This window comes from Lepeophtheirus salmonis, chromosome 2 (assembly GCF_016086655.4).
Source record: "Lepeophtheirus salmonis chromosome 2, UVic_Lsal_1.4, whole genome shotgun sequence".
Taxonomy (NCBI): domain Eukaryota; kingdom Metazoa; phylum Arthropoda; class Copepoda; order Siphonostomatoida; family Caligidae; genus Lepeophtheirus; species Lepeophtheirus salmonis.
In genome coordinates, this window is record NC_052132.2 from 5,978,882 (window position 1) to 5,998,454 (window position 19,573).

Sequence of the window (19,573 nt, forward strand, 5' to 3'; positions counted from 1 at the left end):
TAAATAATGTTGTGTGAGTCCTTATTTAGGACAGAAGCCTGCAGGCCTGTTTAGTTGAGTCCTGCATATCAGTTCTAAAACTGATAAAGTTTGGACCTTCATGACTTTACTCCACTTTATTTTATTCATAAGCTCTAGTATTGAGAGTCCGAAGTCCGAGTCTTAAAAACTGGCCGTAAGACTGGAATGGATCGAATAAATAAGGGCTGTCACAACAATAATCATTTGTAATTTCCTCCGCCAATAAAATTGAACAGAGGTCATGTTCTTCCCCCTGTTTGTTTGTCAGTCATAAGGATTACGGCAAACGTTATGGGTCGATTTTCCTCAAACTTCGTACGAAGGTTATATATGGTTAGTACATTTTGAGAGGTCAATGTAATACCAAACATAAAAAATTCAACCATAACTTTGTAAAAAAATGAGATAGACAATAACTCCATTTGATTTTATGGAAAGGTTTGCACTCTAAAGACTGTCCATTTTAGCATTCTCTTGTATTTATAATTCGACAACAGTGTCATGTGCAATGAAGGTTTAATCTTGATTATAAAGTCCAGTTTATCTGGATGTTTGTATATATATTTGTATACGGGTGTAGTACACACTATTATCCGTGTTATAAGACGCCGACGAACAGACACATTAAGGTTTAATAATTTAGAACATAACTCAACTAGAAATACTCAGTTATAGAATCGGTATAAACCGGCTTTTGGGTAAGCCCGATCTAGAAGGAATTTTTCTTTGAGAGCGCTCCAAACCAAACTTTTTTAAAGGGGCAAATTAGTTCGGAACACTAAAAATCATTAGTCCGGTCTAAGGTTTTCCGACTGAAACCCAACAGTGACAAATATTATTACGGAAGGAGCAAATAAATTTGCGATAAAAGACGCAATTTTGCAAAACTTAATTATCATTTTGTTTGCTCTCACGCATACACTAAATAAATATTTGTATACTAGGAATGTCATTTTCTACCTTTCAACCTCATATTATAATCCACAAAGAAAAGAAAAAGACACAAAGACATATTTTATGCATAACTCAGCTGTAAATCAGAAGAAAATATATAAACGGTAGGATTTTTGACTTATAAAAAAAAGTAACCCAAAAGTAACATGGTAACCCTGACAATTTGAAGAATCTGTTTGGGGAGAGCTGTCACAAGGGGTATAAGGAAATAAACAAGGACGTAGGCGAGAATTTCTCCGATCTCGATCCTCAATATTGATCTGAGTCCAATAAGGGCTTCTAATTATAACTCTGCAACAAATCAGCATCGTCAATCTCTCTATCTTTTGTGGTTACACACAAATGTAAATAATTGTACGAAGTAGAAGAGGAAGTTCAATCCTCAGGAATAGAATAATAATGACAACAGCTTAGGAAAAGAAATTTACTTTTCAGTTCTCCAAGTCCAAAGCAACGGACGACCTATTAAATGCTCCCGATGTTCATATCTACATATAACTCCCCAACAGCTCCTCAGTGTTACTCTCCGTCATTCATAAGGGCATAAATTCGTGCCAACGCTTGATACGTAAATATTCTCTCCTCAAAAATGAAGAAATAAACAGAAGTTATAAAATATGTCCTGGATTTCGATCTCTCAATTTGACTCTGAGTCCAACTGTGACTTATGTTTATAACTCTGCAATACAACCTCATGGTGCCCTTTCGTCTTTTATGAAAATACAGAAATGTTCAATCAGACTTTTAAAATAATTGAATGTAGTAGAAATGTAAGTTCACTCCTCAGGAATTAAATAATAATTCTAATAGCTTAAGAAAAGCTCTTCAGTTCGCCAACACCAAAAAACGGGCGAGTTAAAAATGCTACCGATTATCATAACTACATACAATTATAATCAGAGGTGTAAAAAATATGTCCTAGGAAGCGGGAGCGGTTTTTTCTAATTGGGAATCTGACAGGTTTTTATTTTTATTTTCCAAAGTTGTTATGATTATTATTTAATTATTAAAGACAAAATATCGAAGTATAAAGTAGTAACTAGTACTCGTGCTCATGAAAGACGGAAAGTAACTATGAGGGTTTGTTCGGTAGATAGAAGTGTAAGTCCTTGTTGGATATGAAGATTAGTGTAATTCCACACTATATGTTCTTTGTATATACGGAGTGTGATTTGGGTTAATTTCCTTTATCTTATAGCTGCTCGCTGCTAATTTAATGAAGATGTTCTCCTTTCCAAACATTCCTGAAATTGTCAGAAGTTCTAACTTCATTTTTGGTTGCTTTTATTTGAAGAAAGTTTTAATGCATCCCAGTCTATCGTTATAACCGTACACATAAATCCGTCGTGTTTTTTAGCAGGCCCGTTAATTCGTAATTGGAAGTATAAAGAACGAATTTTTTTTTCCTTACCAGTTGTCATTATTATTTAATTCCTGAGTAGTGGACATCCTTTTCTAAATACATTAAATTATATTCAAAACCTGATTGAACGTTAGTGTGTACTCATAAAAGACGTAGCGTAATCCTGTGGATTTGTTGCAGTGTTATTATTGTAAGTCTTTGTTGGACTCAGAGTATAATTGGGGATCGACATCGGAGTAATTCTAGCAAATGCCCTTTTTTATATCATTTTTTCCCTCCGCTCTTGTCACAGCTGATCTAATTAAACGTCATGAGCGTTATTCTTTCTCTCCTCCAAAACATTCTTCGAATTGTTAGGCTTAACATGTTGATTTCGGCTTCCTTTTTTTTTAACATGCCTATTCCAAACTAGATTTTCACTTTTGGTTATCTCCAATACAAGAATCGTGTACGCTGGTGTACCAACCTTCTTCAATAGGTCTGTTTTTGCAGCAGTTGGAGTAGAACTAAAGATCGATATCCTAGTAATTCCAAACTCGTTGGAATTTGTATTTATTTCCTTCCTCTCACGGCTTCTTGTAGCTTATACAACGCCATGACAGTTAAGCTGTTTTCCTCTCAAACATATTTTAAGAATATCTGAATATAACCCTGCTCAGTTTTGACAAAAAAATAGGTGAAAGTTTGTTTTATGTGTTGATTCTTGATAATAATAATATTCAACTAAGCTTCCACAATGGGTGAATAATAACAACTTTAAGTCAGCATATTTCTCTGTCTCGCCCATTATAATTACTAATATAAACTAATTATATACACATGTTTGCACTTTAATAAAAGAGTATATGCCCAATAGATGTATCATATAACAAACTCCTTGCATAATATCATGTTCCCTTACTGAATACACAAAATATAATTTCTTTATATGTTTGTATTAGTGTTGAGACTCGGTCTAAGGTCTTAAGAGATTATTTTCTATAGAGATTTGGACCGATATTTCGCTCTCTGGATCCTTGTTATTCTCCATCTATCATCATCTATCACTGGTTATTACTTTATATTTACATGTTCTGCCTACAAGAATTTAATTATAATTATAACAGCTTTGGAAAATAAAAAAAAAAAGCCCTGCTCATATTCCCAACTAGAAAAAGCCAGTTCCGCGTTCTAGGATATATTTTATACCTCTGATTATAGTTGTATGTAGTCAAGTGCCTGTTTTTTCTAGTTGGCGAACTGTAAAGTGTTATTTTCTTTTTTTAAACTTGTTATTTAATTCCTCATCTACTGAATTGTCATCAAATTATATACAAAACCGGAGACAACATTTTTTTGTACCCATAAAAGACGGAGAGAAACCCTGATTTTTTGTTGCGGAGTTATCCTTGTTGGGCTTGAGGATCGACATTGGAGTCAATCTTGCCAATGTCCTTGTTTGTTTCCTTTCTAACCCTCCACCCTCATCACAGCTTCTTGTTGCTGGAGACTGAAATGTAATCGTTTTCAAATCGTGAGCCGATTTTTTGGTATCAATATATACAGGATGCGACCTCTATTTAACTACCAACACATGTTTTTGTTTTTTTAAATTGATTTTCTCCTAAACTAATCATCCGATTTGCTAATGAAAAACTAATGCCAAATGAAAGCTGAGTCATTTTTTTTTCTAAATATTTTCCAATATCCATCGCCTTTGGCGTCAATAACAGACTTAACTCGACCTCAGAAACGGGAGCAGATTTGTATAGCAGTTTTCTTTTGGCAGATTCCGTAATTCCTCCCGGATACTGAACATGAGCTCGGGTTTTGTATTGCAGGAGGATATGTTGCCGTGTTGCTCAACTGCACCCCATTCAAAGAAGTCTAAAGGGTTGAGGGGCGGTGAGCTTGGAGGCAAAATAATGGGTTCAATTATTTAAAAAAAATAATTCTGACAACCAGATTAACGTTTTCTTTGTTTTTTGGCATGGAACAGATTCTTTTTCACCTCCAGACTCTTTTAGTTCCTCCCTGTCTCTCCAAACAAATGACATGGTTTAATAAGTATACAATATTCAACATTGTATCGTCCTTTGTGGATTATAAGAAGGCACTCTACCTTTCCACGATTGCGGAATAAATACATGATGAATCGATGTCATTTTTTAAAAAATGACTCCCAAACATTTCTGACTAGCTCCAAAGCAACAAAGTTTGTTGTTAAACAACGACCGCACGATGTAGGTTAATTTTTTCCCTATCCTGATTTGTCAAATTCATATAACGTTATCATATGTGGAAGTTTACAATTTTGAAACACAACTGACATAATCATCAATCCATATATAGAATTGATCTAGCCTGAATTTTAAATAAACCTATCCACAGCAAATTTTTCTTCAAAACTTATCTAAACTGAATTAGTTTGGTTCGTTAAAAATCTTAACGGGTTCAGACCGGTCTTGGAAACTTCGACCGAACCCTAACACAACTGTGTATATTTAATAATGTAGAAGCAATTATAAAAAATGATGAGGATTTCAATATTGAAATAACTTGTAAATGGTTACTTTTTCTTTGTCAGCATTTTTATTTTATATTTACATACATACATAGCAGTGTTTTTCCCCCCGTTACTTTAATGGACGTTAGTTTAAATCGTACTTATAGTTTGTCTAATTTTAAAGCTCTTATGTTATTATCTATTGAAAAAAAAAAAAAAAAAAAGTCCCCTTCCCCCCTTATACCTTTTTATTCAGACATATGTGGTACTTCACCATAAAAACAGTTTTAACAAAAGTCAAGAAAAGAAGAAAATCCTAATATGTTTTTTTGCTATATATACCGGGTGGTCCATTAAAATCTAAATACTTTGAATTTTAAACTTCAACCAGATATAATTTATTAATTAATAATATAATTTCAACAAAATTAATGCTACAAATAGATGTGTGCATGAGCTCTCTTAATAACCGCTCCAAATGTAGTCTTTAGTCATGTCGTTGAGTACTGACTGACAGTGACTTTAAGGGCCTTGGTGTTTGGATGACGGAGACTACAAGCCTTCCCCTCGACATGCACCAAAAAGGTGTAGTCAAGGGGGTTGGTGTCAGGACTTTAGGGAGGGGGGCAAAAATTGACATAAAAGATAAATTAAAAAGACTCATTCAAAAGAGCCTTGCAACGGAGGAGATAGGGTTCTTTCATTGTTGGTATCAAAAGTAAGTAGGCTCTCCTCCATCACAAGGCTCCTCTCACACACTTTTTTGATAGTTTTCTTGACGGTTGGCTGTGAAACCCCGAGATTGTTTACATAGTTTGCTTACATTATTGACTTGAGGGGCTTGGCCTGGGTTGTTTTCTTATACTCCTCCAGGTCCAGTTTGGCCTTTTTGACAGAACCCTTCTTCCTCTCCAGCATTTGTGACTTGCCGACGGCGTAGATGGTAGTCCTTTAGGCGCCTAACTGTTGGAGGTTGTATGTAAAAAATTTGTAGATCATGTTCAAGTGTCATTTTCTCGACTTGAATGTAAAACAAAGCTGAACTCTCTAGCTTTGGTTTGTTTTATTTGTATAGCTAATTGTTTATGTTTTAATATAACAAAATATGAATTAATTTCAATCACTCAACCTTTATTAATTATTAGATTAGTAAATAAATGTTCAGATTGCAATGTACGACCCCGTACAGTCCAATATTTCATAGGCTGATTAATCAAATTTGTGGGATGAGTTAAGATACCAAAGAATTTTACTTGATTTATAGACTTATATTGCCCCTGATATGATGGTCCTTTTCAAATAAATCAAATCTAATTATCCTTTTCTCATTGTGAAGATCAATTTTGGTTGCTTTAAGTGCAATTTGCGGCGCTGCCGAGGGGTACAAAGGAAGGATTTGTTCATATAAATTGACGTTAATTCGTCGAAGAATACAAATGTAATTCACAGAAAAGCCTCTTGATTGCTTTTTGTATTGAAGGGCCACAAATATAAAATATGTACTTTATAGGGGATGTCGAATTTTATTGGGATTAGGGGTTTGCTCAGTAATTGAATGATTTTTTTTTTATAAAAGAAAAATGTATATTCTTTTTTTTTTCTTCATAAATTTGAGGGTTGTCTTACATATTTTAGAACCTATAATTGATTTAAGGGACATATTTTGGCCCCAATGTGGTTTTTCAAATAAAAATCTATCAATTTCTTATTCTTTTGTTATGACTGTCAAATTTTTCTACTTTAAGTGCAATTTGGGCCACACCCAAAGGATTAATAAGAATAATTATTTGGTAAAAATGGACGATGAAGAGCACAAATTCAATCCAGAGTTAATTTTGAGAAAAATCACTCTAGCTTGCTTTTGTGTTGACGAGCCATATAATATGTACATGGTATGTACTAAGATTTGTCATTCCTAGAGACCCATTTTTCATTGCCTTTGTATATATAAGTATATATATATATATGTACTGTGTAAGTTGTAGATCATTCAACATACTATGTCTATAATTTGTTTGTAACTTGTTACCTCCCATAGGTATACCTTTGAAATGATTTAAACACCCATTATTATGTGATATTTTTTTCGCTCGTCATTCAAGTCCCCCCTCCCCAAAAAAACAAAGAAAAAAACAACAACAACACATGCTTGTTTTGTATTAGGTAAATCCGGATATAACTGTACAGTGTACATACTTTTACAGCTTTCAACATAATTTTTGTGATTGTATACATATTTTTCCATGAAATCATGTACTCATACTCTACAGAGTGCGTTCGCAGAAATGTCCAGTCATATAACCTAAAGGCATTTAACTTTTTATTTAATCGGCGTATCACCATGAAAGTTAAAAGATAATTGAATAAATAAGTTCTAAAGCAAATTTATTATTTATGTGGTGCGTCAACGCGAAAACAGTCTTAAACAAAAATCAAGAAAACCCTAAATCCCAATTTATTATTGTACTTCTTATAAACGTAGAGTGTGCGTAAGACAACATGCTTGATAGTGAACAAAATTAGCACAATCATCAAGAGCTCAAACGTGATACAGGTTAGCACCTTGAATTTGATTAACTAGTGAAAAGGCACAACTTCACTCCTTATAATTCTAATGTCCACCTTTAGCCTTCTACACGAGGTCAGAAGCCTTTCACGCTCTGATAACATACGTATTAGACATGGGCATCCATTTTACTCAATAAAGGCCTTTAGCTCAACAGTATTTCTGTGGAGGACAACACAGGTCTTGGCCTCAATGGCGCTCGAAATACCATATTCAAGTGTGTTCAGATCTGGTGAGGAAGGAGGTCACAATATCCAGGTCCAGAGATTATCCTTCATCGAATTTATGAATTTTTTGGTCTTTACCATTGCTATTTGAGGGCCATATCTTTCACGGCATTTATGATCAGTAACGTTGTGCTTTTTTGAGAATTTACGCATTGAGGTTTGAAGATTTACCTCAATATTGTCTTCCAAGGCACTCATTGACTCCACTGATCGATTAATGTTTTAGACCCACTCCCAGGCTTATTTCATAGTTGCTTCGGCATCAAACGTTTTCCTGATCTTTAAACCTCATAGACCGAAACTGCCCCGTGTAGAAAAATTAGCCACTCTATGTTGCTTCAACGACATCACAAAACTTACTTTGTTTACAAAAAAATGTATGATGTAAAAAGTAGGCTTTAAGATTGCTCTTTCAAAAAATGTATATTTCATTTCCCTACGCTAATTTGTTTGCAATTTATTCAAGTTTTAATACATGATGCATTTTTACTTACAGGCCAATATTTGATAGACATATTTTTTGTCTATTATACACTTAAATTCTAATTTGTGGGAGAAGTATAGATACCCAAGAATCTTATCTATAGTTTAGTACCTTAGCACCCAATAATTTATGGATAGAAAATAGACGATAATTTTTATTGAAGAATACACATATTTTGAAATAAATCATTCTAACTTGCTTCTATGTTGACGGTCCATAATGCTTTACTCAAATCCTCGACTATGGTTTTATACTTGACGTAGGCTCAATGATGGCATCCTCAGGACTTTTGATATATTCCTTAGTAATGACATATTTAAAGGGATTCCACTTTTGGATAAGATGCAGAATAAGTATTTCCCTCAATAACGGTAAAACAGAAATAGTCCAAGTAATTGAAGTTTGGGGAATTAAAGTGGTCAACAGTATACCTCCTCTCCAACAATCTTGGGATTGTCTCTTTATATCCAAATTTGCAAAAAAAAAAAAATCAAACATTTTTTGCCTTTCCTTTCTGTTTATTTTTTTTAGTCAAAGATCAAACTTTCAACAACGAAGCCTTATCGTTTCTAAATAAAGAATATTTAACAAATTCTCCACATATTTGACTATTTTGTTACCAAATATGAAATAAATCAACCAGACATTTTGACGGACGCACTCAGTACCTATATGTATTATTATTTATTGTTGAATTTTATGATCGGTGATAAAAACACCCACTCAGGGAAACAAATCAAAGTGACTCACTATTCCACTCTGATTATAACTATTGGTTTCTTTTGAAAAAAAATAAATACATTCATGTTTAATATATATATCTACGTTGTGTACAAGTTATACATATTAAGTTATTTATAAAGATAAAAAGTCGGCGAATATGTTGTATGGAAAAATCTACAAGAGACGAAATATCAAATTTACTGACGGCTAAATGTTTTCCGCCAAATTACGGATTACCGAATTTATAACTTTAATTATTATCAACCATGTGGCCTGCATCAACTTTTACAAGGTAAAATCATATTTTATACAGCTCTATAGTTCTGTATAGAGTTAAGAACTTGTTTTTAACAACAATATGTGTACCTAAAGCTCATATTAAAAAAAAAAAAAAAAAAAAAGGAAAGTGTAAGGAGTGTGTACTATCATATAATATTATGATTGTATGCCCGCATATAAAAACCCACAAGGTATTAATTTCAAAATTTCAAAAAAGGAGACAGATAAATAATTTAGACATAAACTAAAAGTTGTTCAAAGTTCTGAGTTACGTACATAGAGCTTTGTTTCATTCTGATCACACCAGATTCCAGGGCTGTGGAGGGCAAGTTTTTTTGTTTTTTTTTTCAAAAATAAGATGATTTTTTTTTCATAGAAGAGGGTCAATTCCCGGAGGCTTAAAGTTTTTTAAAGTATGGGATTCGAAAATGCACCAAAGAAATTAAAAATCCAAAAAACGAAATATTATAATAACGGAAAAAGGGAAAACGTATATTGAATACGAATTAAAAAAGGGGAAGTTGAGAATTATCGAATTAGTCTTAGTATGTATCTTTGTTTTGGTTGATGGAGGAACATACTCTAATTATAATGGCCAAAGGGATGGTAGAGCTTCAAATGTTGCCTATCGACTAGTTTTACTAAATTGGCTGTGTGGCACGTAGCGCCATCCTGTTGGAACCAAATGTCGTCGATGTCTTCCTTTTCCATTTGGGGAAACAAAAATCTTCCAACATGGCCCGATAGCGCTCACCATTGACCGTAACGGCAGCTCCTTGCTCGTTTTCTCGTTTTTTCGCTTTCGGCAACAGCAGAAATGTTTTCGATTGAACGCACTGGACGAACACGGTAACGCGTTGTTTTATCCATTAACGAACCATTTTCACGCACATGCTTCACAAATTTATCCACAAACTGCCTGGAAGGTGCTTTATTTCGACCGACGTAATTTTCTTGCAGTTTGGTTTGAAGACTCCATTTTGTATGTAAGTCTTCAGTATTTCCCAATTTTCTTTGAGCGTAAACTTAATCATTTCGTAAACCGGAGACCTTTTACAAAATATTAGACACAATGAAAATGTTACTACAGTTGTTAGACGTCAAAAAAGTGGTAGTTGAAAATTTATCCGCTAGATGGGCCACCCTTTACATTGATTTAAATATAATTATAATATTTTTCCGGCTCTAATGCTATTTTAAATGTAAAAGGTTCTCCTCTTTATAACGGTAATTCATTTTTCCCCTTCAAATCATATAACATGTAGCTGATATTAACGATGGTTTTAATTTAATAATACCATATGTTTGCGCCCAAGCCTTCTCCTCGTGTTCTTACTCAAATCCCATCTCTACTCAAACGTTATATTTAGAAAAGAAAAGGGGAGAACATATGCTTAGGGTTGTAAATTCTTAGCCTTTTTTTTGTTGTTGTTGGCAACCTGAATAATCTTTTTTATTTTCTCAAGCTGTTATTTTAAGGAGAGAACATCTGAGTATTGAGTAACTACGTGTGAGTTTGCTCATGATAAATGGAGAGTGATATTGAAGATTTGTTAGGGAGTTATTTTCTACATTATTAAAATGGAAAGTTTGTCTGTAAATCGACGTCTACTCGAACGTGCGTGCCATTTAAAAAGAAAAAAAGAAGGATATATGTTGAGAGTACTTTAATGCCTAGAGACTAAAGTACTAATTGGCTCACCACATAATATTCAAAATGAATTACTTAGTTGTTATCATTATTATTTGATTCTTGATCAGTATTAAGTAAATATGTGTGAGTGTGTTCATGAAAATAGATTGGCACTAAGGATTTCTAACCTTCTATATTATTAAAGTGAAGCTTGTATGTTATTCGATGTATGATCACTCAGGGCAATGTCGGGCAATACCGTTAGTAATAAATATATTTATAATTATAATTTCATTTTGATTCATTAAATCCATTATAAGTATAACAGAGTGAGGACTCAAAAATTATAATCCTCTTCGAGGAGGTCTAGCCTCAGTTCTAAAATTTTGTATTTGGCGCCATTTGTAGGAACTGATAAAAAGCTACAATTTGATATTTGAGTTGTTTTTGTGCGATCCAAAATGCCCGAGCAACAAGCAAAACGGCAGAGGGTGTGCGATCTCCTCTGTGCACAAGTCGATATCCCACAAAAAAGATGATCACAGTGAACGCTGTTCTGAAAAGGAGAAATGATCGCTTCTTGGCTGAATGAAGACCTCAGGTCGAGGGAACCTTCAGGACCAAATATCCAGCTCATGTCATTGTCGTCGGTGTCGGTGTCAGGTACCATGAGCATGTTCCCCAGGTATAACTATGTGTTTACTTAATATGGGGCCCTGGCATTCACGTCCAGGAAGCTGTAGCATTTCTGCAGGGAGAACATAGTTGCTTTCCAACTGGCTGACTTATGTCCTTCGTCCTCACCCGATGTGAGTCCCTTGGACTTTGCTGTTTGGCGTGACTTGGAGGGCAAGCCGATCAAGACTTCTCTATCGAATATCGATGCCCTGAAGGCCGTGATCCCTTAGGAGTGGACAACTTGTCCTCCGACTTCATCAAGGCCAGATGTACTTTCGTTCTTCCCCGTATTGAAGCCATCATTCAGAATGGAGGGGAGACATATGAAATAAAAAGTGTAGAAAATTGTTGAACTACTAACTTTTGCTTCAAAAGTTTGCTATAAAAATTGCAGAAAATAAAAATATCTAGAAATGAAAACGATTTTAAAATTTTCTAATTTTTGAGTGCTCACCCTGTATGCCCGTGGGCATTTGGACTTTTATATGTGTCTCAGAATACTGATCAATTCATTTTCATCCAATTAGACCAAAAAAATTTAATTATTACGTTATCATCCTCACAAGTAAATTCATCATCTCATATTTGGGTTCCAATTTGTACCCCACATATACTCGTATATGGGCTGACGGCTATACTTATAAATGTATAGGTATATCTGTATATGTATTGCTTGTCTACTTTATTAACATTTTAACAATTACATGCATGATTCATGAACACTATTAATCTTCTCCTTCATGCGTCTATCTTGATCTTATGAGATTCAGTGAAGGTACATCTTATAGTTTTGCAAAAAAATATACCTATATATTTTTATATTTGAAATAAGCAATTATCTTGATTGACTATTTTCGGAGAAAATAACAGATCCACATCACTTCATTTACACCTTCATTTTCAATAGTAAACAAATATATTCAAATAATATAACCTACTAATTTTTGTGAGGAGAGTAGCTTAGTTGTCATGACGTTTAATAAATCAGCTCCTTGCAGCTATTATATGAAGGAAATAAACAGAAATCCTACTCCGTATCCAACAAGTACTTACCCTTTATAACTCCCTAACTTTCACGAACCAGAGATTGCTTTACACATATATTTTATTCTTTAATAATAAAATAAGAATGATAACAGCTTTGGACAATAAAAAGTCTATATATTCAGCTTGCAATTACAAAAAGCATGCGATCTTTCATTGTCATATTTTTAAGAATTTTTTGGAGGAGAGCCGCTTTGCTATTATGACGTTTCATTAAATTTACTCCAACGGCTATGAAAACAAGGAAATTCACAAAAAATTCGAATCTGTATTTAGCATGACCATAGACGGGGATTTCTCCCTCGTCGATCTTGAATTCTACTCTGAGTCCGACTAGGACATATAACTTCCAAATTAATCCTCAGTATTATGCTCTGTCATTTATGAGCACACATACTTGTGGTTATACTTAATACATAGATGTTCTCTCTTCAAGGTATTATTAGCATCACCAGGGTATCATTGATCGTGATTTTCAATTATGGCTCTTGCTCTATTTGTAAAAAAAATATGAGATTGGAACAGGAGGAGATATTTTTAGTTGTTATTCGAATAGTTTTATTTTCCACAGCTGCCATCATTATTCTTGAAGATATGTATGTATATCTTTTTTGGGGCAATGTGTCCCAAATGAATCTAATTATTTGCATTTTATGACAGTATGACTTTGCAACTTTTATATTACTCGAAATAATGGAGTGTGTATTACTCTATTTGATAAATGGACTACTCCTTGCATTTTTTTATTTCGCTGTTACTTTCTTTATGTTGCCTATTACATTTTTTGGCTTTTCATTCTGCCATTTATCATTAATCACTCAATCTATGTATGGTACAAATTATATAATGGATTTATATGATTCACTTGACTGTATGTCTGTATGTATATTCGTGGAAAGTTTATGTTGTTTCCATTAGAGTTAAGAGAGATTCTATATTGAATTCTCATTAAAATCATTTTTTGACAATAATATTGATACAAATCTATTAAAAATACGCCTTTACTAATTTTATTCAATTTTAATAGCTTTTCTGATAGGCCATGAGCGTTGTTTACTTATATTAGTTTGCAAACTAAGCAACAGAGAGGGGCGCCGTCTTGCAGCAAAATAATACAATTATATATAAATTAAATAATAAGTTGGGGAAAAAGTAATTTCGTATTTTTTGATTTATTTGAATACTTTATTCATTCGATTTAAGCCAGGTATAATACTCTGTTCTGTTCAATAACTTGTTGTCAATGATAATTCAACTTCATAATGCCCTTCTTGTGGAGGCCCTTGTCCCTATTGGCAAAAAACTCGGATAACCAATTTTTCACGGGCCTCTATTGAGGCCAAATTTGTAGCCCCAAGTGCGTTGGTCATAGACAGTAAGAAGTTTTAGTTACTTGGTGCCAGGTCTGGACTGTAGGGTGGAGTCATAAGAACTTCCCATCCGAGCTCTTGGCGCGTCATCAAAGATGTGTGCGGCCTGGTGTTGTTGTGATGGTACACAATTCCTCTTTTTGTATCCGGCCTTCTGCAAATGGTTCAAAACGGTTTTATGATCGATGCTCAGGTCCTTGACGATGCTACGACTTTTTATTCAGTTTAATAAAGTTTGTTTTGAACTTTTTTATGTCAAATGTCTATATACTACATTGTGCAATTAAAAATATTTTTAATTGGTTTTGATGGCTTCTTTTCTTTGCTTTTCTTAATGCTCTTTTCTTTGATACTCTTAATATTAAAGAATAATTATCAAATCTCTGTTGTTGTTTTTTGTCGTTGAATAATCCCTAAAACTCTAATTCAAAGTTTTGAATTGAAATATATTATTACCTGGGTGGTCCATTGAAATCTGAACAATTAATAATTCAATAATTAATGAAGGTTGAGCTATTGAAATTATATATTTAAAAAAAAAAAAAAATCTTGAACTAGCTTACGTTCAAGTCGAGAAAATGACACTTGAACGGGATTCAACAAATTTCCATTCATGCACTCCAAGTAGTTGGGTGTCTCCAGGACTATCGTCTATACTATCAGGAAGTCGGAAGCGTTAGAAAAGAAGAATTTCTCTTTCCAAAAAGACCAAACAGAGACCCAGAGGACTTTAAAAAATATCCCAGGCTGAAACTGAACCAACTTTTGCAGTATATATTTATTTAATTAATTAAAAAATATCTTTGTTTAGTTTGTTTGATAAAGTATTTGATATATTTCCACCATTAAGTTAATGTTACCTTGATTCATAGAACCTTCTTCTGTGGTGGTCTTCTCAAATATTAAAAAAAAATATAAACTATGAGTATTGTAATTCATGGTGTTATGTACGTTAATGAAAAAATTTTAAACTCTTTCTTCACAACAATTTTTTGATTTCTTGAGATAAATAATATATTTTTTACCGGGAGGTCTTTTTAATGAAATTTTTAGTTATATTTAGCAAATTACTTTTCTATATAGGAAACTAGCAGTAATATTCAAAATTTTGTATGATCTTAGAGATAATTTAGATGTTCTTTTTCTTTAGTACTTGGCATTGCCTGAAGTTATTAGGGTCGTCAAACAGACAAACTTTGCTGTATTAATTTAGAAGATTGCTACCCAATAAATCATATGAGTTAATATTTATTTTTTATAAGCACAATCACACGGTTACTGAATAAATACCTCAATGTTCTCTCTTCAAAAAGGGAATAATAAATAATAGCGGCTTGATAAAAAATAATAAAAAATATGATGTGATGGGACAATGAATTCTTTAGTCTTTAGAGCACTATCAGGCTGAGCTTTATTTACAAAAGGCCTCCCAGAATTCATAAATATGACTACTTTGTTATTTCTTAGATGAAACAAATATTTAAGATATACACCAGGGATCACTATATACACGCTCAATGCTACATACAAAACCCCTGAGAGATTTCATTAATATAACTACATGGTTACTTACTATATCAAAAAGGTTTTTTTTTATTCAAACATACATTGATACAGGCAAACTTTGTTTTATATATTGAGATATTGTTTTATTTTATTTTTATTATGGTCTTGTTAGAAAAGGGGGAATGTCTTTTTTAATCAATCTGCCCCATATTTTATTTAATTATAGTTTTTTAAGAAAATGATTTTAAATAACTTTTTTTCAAAAAAGGCCATTATATGGTTTTTTTAAAATAAAAAGGATCTTCTTAGTTTGTATATGTCGCCCGTCAACACAAAAACAAGCAAGAATGATTTTTCAAAGATTTGAGTGTGTATTTCTTATATATTCTTCGACTATTTATCTTAAAACAATATTGCAAATTGCACTTAAAGTAAGCAGAATTTATCGTCACAATAATAGCATGATAAATTGTGAGATTTGAAAGGGGCCAATATAATTATTTTCAATCAACTAAAGGTTTTAAACTGTAGCTAAAATCTTGAGCATCTTAATTAATTCCACAAATTTGAATATTAAGCCTATAACTGACTCAAATATGTCTATGAAATATTGGGCTGTATGTATGTATATATTAATTAAAACGAAATGTGGTTTTGTTTATTTTTTGTATTTTTGTTAAAAGTTATTTTTATGTTGATGCACTAAATATAATATCTATATTTTAAATATGTTCATAAAATAATTAAATTTACTTAAGGGTACGACTAAAATGGTTTTTTAACTTTTTGGATTGAGTGCCTATGAATATAATCTTTATTATTTGTTATGCATCTATACATACTTGTTTAAATATATATATACTTGGCTAAATTCAACTATACCTCAAACACTAGAGGCTGTTTTAAGAAGGAGGCGTTCTTTGGGGGCTTAAACCCTCACAATTTTTTTTTTTAAACTCCAAAATAATAAGGAATTTGATTGGATACATACTTTGTCCAATCCCCTTTTCTTAAAAAAGCATCTGTTTAACGCCTATATATTAATTACAGGAAATGCCAAAACCATCCGAAATGATAATTCTTCCCGGTTTGGACGATTCATGCAAGTTTGCTTTGACTCAAAATATAAAATCAAAGGTTGCGTTATTCAAGACTATCTCCTTGAACAATCCAGAATCACAACTCAATCTGAACAAGAAAGAAACTATCATATATTTTATCAACTGACATCTGCAGCTTATCGTGATTCTGAGCTTGCAACTCGATTTCATATAGAACCGGCTTCAAAGTATAACTACCTCAACGTCTCTGGATGTATTCGCCTCGAAGGTGTTGATGATGCTGCCAAATTTGATGCATTAAGACTCGCCTTTGGTGTAGTACAAATCCCCAAGGAGAAAATTGATGGCATATTTTCTGTGATTTCTGCTATACTCTGGCTTGGAAATTTAGAATTTGAGGTTAGAAATCTTTATTTTAGATACGTAGAAAATTTCTATTTTTTTAAAATTCGAATTGAATAAAATTTAGTATGTCAAATAAACTATTATTTGAAAGTTCAAAGAATAGATTTAAGATCTGTAACTCAATCGATCACTTTTTCATGATTAATTTAATCAAAAATTGGGTTGAAAACCCTTGCATTTTGGATTGAAGTTCATAAACCACTCATCTGATGATTGCATATAAATTATAATGCATCATTTGATAGCTACAGAGTTATGCAACAAATACTTATTATAATTATTTTTTTCTCTTTTATAAAAAAGTATGGTTGAATTTGACCTAAAATATCTGAAACATCATATCCTTTGATAACATTTTGATAATATTCATACACATCAATGGTTGATGTTAGAATTTATTTCTTACATAAAAAACTGGTTTAAGTTAACCATTGGCTTTGGTTGAGAAATAAATTACCACTCTAAAAACCGTTATATATGAAATTTTATTTATATGAACTAATTAAGCCTCACATATCTCCCAAGCATATGGACCTAGCTCTCTCAATCTTTTATTCTAAAGATATTTATTATTTTTATCAAAGGTTAAAAGAAATACAAGGCTATGTCATCATGTAATCGAACTTGCTAGAATTTTTCATTTGACGTAACGTACCGACTGCGGGGCAAGACGGACAGATTTTGACGTCATAGATTATACCAACGACACTCTAATAGTAACAGTGAATGAATGTGATATATAGCTACTCAATAATTATACTCTTTGACGTCACTATTAAGAAGCGTGGTGGAAGTCAGACATCAGTCGGAAAAACGTTATGATATAACTTTGTATTTTTACAAATATGAGTTTTATCTTGTTCTGACAAAAGATTTATCAAAATCAAAGTATATGAGGTTAGATATATTTAAGGTAAAAAAATATTATCAAGATCACAAATAATTTTTTATAACAGAATAAATCAAAAATTGTTGAAAGTAAGGTGTTGCATAACTCAATAGATATCAAATGGTGTACTAAATTCATTCATCAGAGATGAGTGCTTTATAAACTACAATCCAAAGCACAAGGGTCTTCAAGACGATTTTTGATCAAGATCATCATTAAAAGGAGCTTTGAAGTAGATTGAGTTACGAATCTGAAATGCCATTTTTGAGTTTTCAAATAATAGTTTAATCAAATTCGGATTTAAAAATATATAAAAAGTAATCATTTTGCATGGATTGACCCATATATATAATATATATTTATACTTCTTAAATTATAAATGAATATATTTAAGTGTTAACATGTCTTTATCGCTAAAAACAATATTTGATTTTCATTGTTAACATGATATTTTTGATTAATTAATATTTTATGTTAAATCTATTTCATATCATTAATCGATCTTTAATTGCGCTCTCTTTTTCTAGGACACCGACAATGAGAAGGCTAAAATTACAAAAGCGGATGGAATAATATTGGAAAAAGTCGCATATCTTCTCGGAATGCTAAAAGAGGATCTTATACAAGTTAGTCTTCTTAGACAAATCAACATACGAGGAAATGTGACGGAAATCCCTTTAAAATACCAAGAAGCTAGAGAAAATCGTCATGCTATGAGCAAAGCTCTCTACTCTAGAACATTTGCATGGCTTGTGAATCACATAAATAAATGTACTAATCCTGGGAAGGATATGGCACAGTTCATTGGGATTTTAGACATATTTGGATTTGAAAATTTCAATACCAACTCTTTTGAACAATTATGCATTAACTATACGAATGAAAAACTACATAAATTCTTTAATCATTACGTATTTGCTCTAGAGCAAGAAGCGGTATGTAATCGTATCTTCAAAGTATCATCGCGATAATTTATTTTACATACAATATCTTTGATTCATTTATGTATATATGAACCTTTATGAAGGATTTTCACTGACGTCATAATTTTTTTCATAATTGAAGGAGACGCCATTTTGGGGTCTCTTAATTGATATTTTTACTACATAAAATTGACATATTTCCAATAAGTCTTGATACAACTAAATCAAATGGCTTTGTGAATAATAAAAAAAGACTTAAAACCTGCATTAAACTCTACTTGATATTATTGATTAACCATGATTTTAATTAAGTCAAAGTAATATTTACTGAAAATCCCCATAATATGGCTAGATTTGTACATTTGGGACGAAAAAAGTAGGATAATGAGATAAATAAATCTTATTCCTACCTTTTTAACAGTTAACTTTTATCTATATGAGGAAATAAGATTGTATAACGCTGTAATAATATATTTTAAACACATTTTAGTGACTGATACGTATTGCAACTATCCATTAGAGACATAGATTTTTAATAAAAACAAGAACTAATCGCCTTTTATTTATTAGTTCCATTTTAACATTCAATATTTTCTTTAATATTGATGAAAAAATGACTTTCATTGCTATAAAGCTTGTTTGTCTAGGCCCACGAAATTTCCAAGATACTCAAGTTTGACGTCAAGTGAAAAGGCTTTATACAATAATAATATAAAGGTGTCCCCGCTTATCACGGCTTTTTGGAACAAGAAAAACCCGCGTATTATGGAGGCTCTTTTAGTACTTAAACCCGTAAAATGGGAAAAATTATTTTTCCGTCTACTTTTTACAATTTTTTCTTTTTTTTAGTATGGTTAGCATGATAAAAACATTTTATTTATAATAAATTTAAATAATCGGAACTCACCCAATATTTATTTGGCCACCTTTTTAATCAGATGTTTGTACGTTAAGTGAAAAGT

General features: G+C 32.3%; 1 protein-coding gene across 1 annotated transcript in view; it reads left to right on the forward strand.

Annotated features, from left to right (window-relative positions):
- Myo81F (Myosin 81F) overlaps positions 1-19,573 on the forward strand; it is a 102,869-nt gene that overhangs the window by 75,908 nt on the left and 7,388 nt on the right. The window contains 2 exon segments of the mRNA XM_040727964.2: positions 16,384-16,793; positions 18,216-18,623. Of these exon segments, the coding sequence (XP_040583898.1) occupies positions 16,384-16,793; positions 18,216-18,623 (818 nt within the window).